Genomic DNA, 2,906 nt, shown 5'->3' on the forward strand with positions numbered 1-2,906 from the left:
TAATGGTCAAATTTCCAAAGCCTTTAGTGGGGCACATGTATTCACATACAGAATGTATTAGAAAAGTGTAATCTTTCCATCTACATTTTTGGGAACATTCTGAATAATTCTACAGACTAATTAAGAAACAAATGCATAAGTAGTTGTTTTCTAATATATTCTATTTTCTCTCCTTCGAAAATAATATAAGACATTAAAATAATATTTAAAATAACAGTTTTGGTTTTTTTAATCTGGCAAAAGCCTAAAGACCAGATCCATTTTGCTCACCTGGGGCACCTATACTCAGACTTAGGTGCATGTGTAAAACATAGGTGCACTAATCCAAAGAGGTGATCCAACTGGACCGTTTAGGTACCAAGAATTCAGATACAGTCAATGAAAAGTCTTAGATGCCTTCAAAGTACTAGCTTGAAGGCCTGAAAGAGTCTAGAGGTATACAAAAGGAAATATTAAGCATGGGGATCTATTTGGCCTCCTGTTGCCCTGCAGAGCTAAAGTACCAAACTTGAGCACCAAGTTATTTGCTTTTGTTCACTTCAGGAACAGAATGCCTGCTGCCACTTACGATGGCAGGCACCTACCTGACTGGATGTAGTGACTTTCACTTTTACCAAATAGTTAAGCTGTTAGTCCACTTGCCCCAGAGGTAGAAGATCCAAGTTGCAAGGGAATTTAAAATCATATCTCTAAATTCCCAAGAGAATGCCAGCAAGTTATAGAACAGCTGGAGGGGACCACCCTCCACTCCTTTTACTTGTGCTGCTGGGCCCTGGGAAGCTAAAAGTGCAAGAGCCAGGGGACAAGAAGTAAATCTAGCAAGAAAGAGCATTTCTCTATAACCTAGTGATTTGAGTCCTTCTTGGAGACAGGAGGCATATGGGTTCTTGTGTCTGCCATTAAGCATATTTCTATTTTTAACCAAGGAATATCTAACATGAATCCATAAACAGTCCTGAGAGCAGTGATCAGAACCCAGGATTTCCCCCTATACAGAGGACTGCCCTTATTACAGGTTTTCTATAATGAGTCCTCTTGCTTGTTTGCCTTTTTCCCCATGAATCTTGCACTCTTGGATATCAGTTATTCCAACAGGAGGACTGGACAGTGCAGCAATCTGGACTATGTTATAACCTTGTTTTTAGGATAATCTCCCAAGAAGTGGGAATGCCCTCAGGCTGAAGAGGATTACAGCCCAGGCTTGTCACTTTCTTGGCAAATTCTATACTCCCTAGGCTATTATGCAGATGTGGGGCACCATTACTGGCATTTTTTACTTGTTGCCAGTATGACTTGAATATGTTGCCATGTCTAATGAATTGAATCCTGTGAGGGGTTTAAGTGCATCCCAGCACCAATCTGGATTGCAACAGAGTTTAGACACTTCAGTGATTAGACTGGGTTGTTTCAAAACATGCATCCCAAATCTAGAAATGAAGACACATTACAGTCCAAATATAGGCCCTGCCTAAACTCACGTGCCTAATGTATGTTGTGACCTATAGGACAGGGGCAATCTGGATTGCTCTTCAGAAGTTAGGTGTAAAATTCTTTCTTACATCTTATTGTGTCTGGAATCAGTCTGAATCTGACCCTAAATTACTATGGGATTTTAAACAAGGGAAGTCAAACGTTGAAGAGCTGGTCCTATTGAATTCTAAGGCAATGTTCCTGTTTTAATGGAATCATAGAAAAATGGGGCTGAAGGGACTTCAGGAGGTCATCTGGTACAGCTTTCTACTCAAGTCAAGGACCCTCCCTGTCTTAGAGGAGCTTCTTCTGATGGAGCTTCCATAACCTCTGGAGGTTTCACACAACATAAATAATCTTTTAAAAAGATTTTTATATCAGTTGCAAGAATCTCATTTTCCAAACTTAACATTTGAAGGTCCACATCTTCTGGCACAATGGAAGCACAAGAACAATGGCAAGAAACCCATGTGGTTGCACAAAGAGCATCTAGGATGCCTCAAATGCAAAAGGAAAGCATATAGGCAATGGAAAAGTGGGCAGGTCAGTTGGCAGGTCAGTTGAAGGAAATACTGTGGATTTAGTGTTTCTGGACTTTAGCAAGGCTTTTGACAAGATCCACAGGACCTTCTCATAAACAAATTGGATAAATGTAGGCTGGGCAAAACTACTATAAAAGGGGTAGGCAACTGACTCAATAGCCACAAGCAAAGAGTAGTTATAAATGGATCCATGTCAGAATGGCAGGAGGTTTCACATGGAGTCCACATGGGTCTGCCTGGTCCCCAGTGGTGTTTAACTTATTAATGCTTTGGATGCTGGCATAGAAAGCTTCTTGAGCAAGTGTGCAGATTGACACAAAACTGGGAAGGCTTCTGAACACACTGGAGGATGGGTGTACAGTCCAGAAGGATCCCAAGAAAATGCAAATCAAATCTGAGATGAAGGTAACAGGATAAAGTCCAATGCTGACAAATGCAAAGAGCTACACCTTGGGAAGAATAATAAAAAAATATAAATACCAAATGAATGACACCTACCTGGATGGCAGCACTCTGGAGAAGGATCTGGGAGTCCTGGTAGAGCACAGACTCAACATGAGTCTACAGTATAAGGCAGCTGCACAAAAGGTGAACGCGGTTTTGGGATGCATCAATAGAAGCATTTGGTGCCAGACACGGGAGGAGACAGTATCTCTCTGGTTAGTACCTCAGCACTGGTACCTCAGCACTGGTTAGACCTCATCTATAGTATTGTGTGTGGTTTTGGGCTCCACATTTTAAAAAAGGACATGAAGACATTAGAGAGAGTCCAGAGGTAAGCAACAAAAATGATGAAAGCTCTCTATGTGAAGGAAAGCTACATGTCCCTGCAAGCTGATGTTGGCAACCGGCACGGACAGCTAGAGACCCTCTGGGTAAAAATTCGTGGGGAAT

At 41.5% G+C, this 2,906-nt stretch overlaps 1 protein-coding gene across 1 annotated transcript in view; it reads left to right on the top strand.

Moving 5' to 3' along the window:
* The first annotated feature begins 2,495 nt into the window (after window positions 1-2,495).
* Window positions 2,496-2,906, top strand: part of LOC109305542 (matrix metalloproteinase-27-like) — a 17,262-nt gene continuing 16,851 nt past the window's right edge. The window contains 1 exon segment of the mRNA XM_019528534.1: window positions 2,496-2,600. Within this exon segment, the coding sequence (XP_019384079.1) occupies window positions 2,496-2,600 (105 nt within the window).

The sequence above is a fragment of the Crocodylus porosus genome, unplaced genomic scaffold, assembly GCF_001723895.1.
Source record: "Crocodylus porosus isolate Cpor-Errol unplaced genomic scaffold, CroPor_comp1, whole genome shotgun sequence".
Classification (NCBI taxonomy): domain Eukaryota; kingdom Metazoa; phylum Chordata; order Crocodylia; family Crocodylidae; genus Crocodylus; species Crocodylus porosus.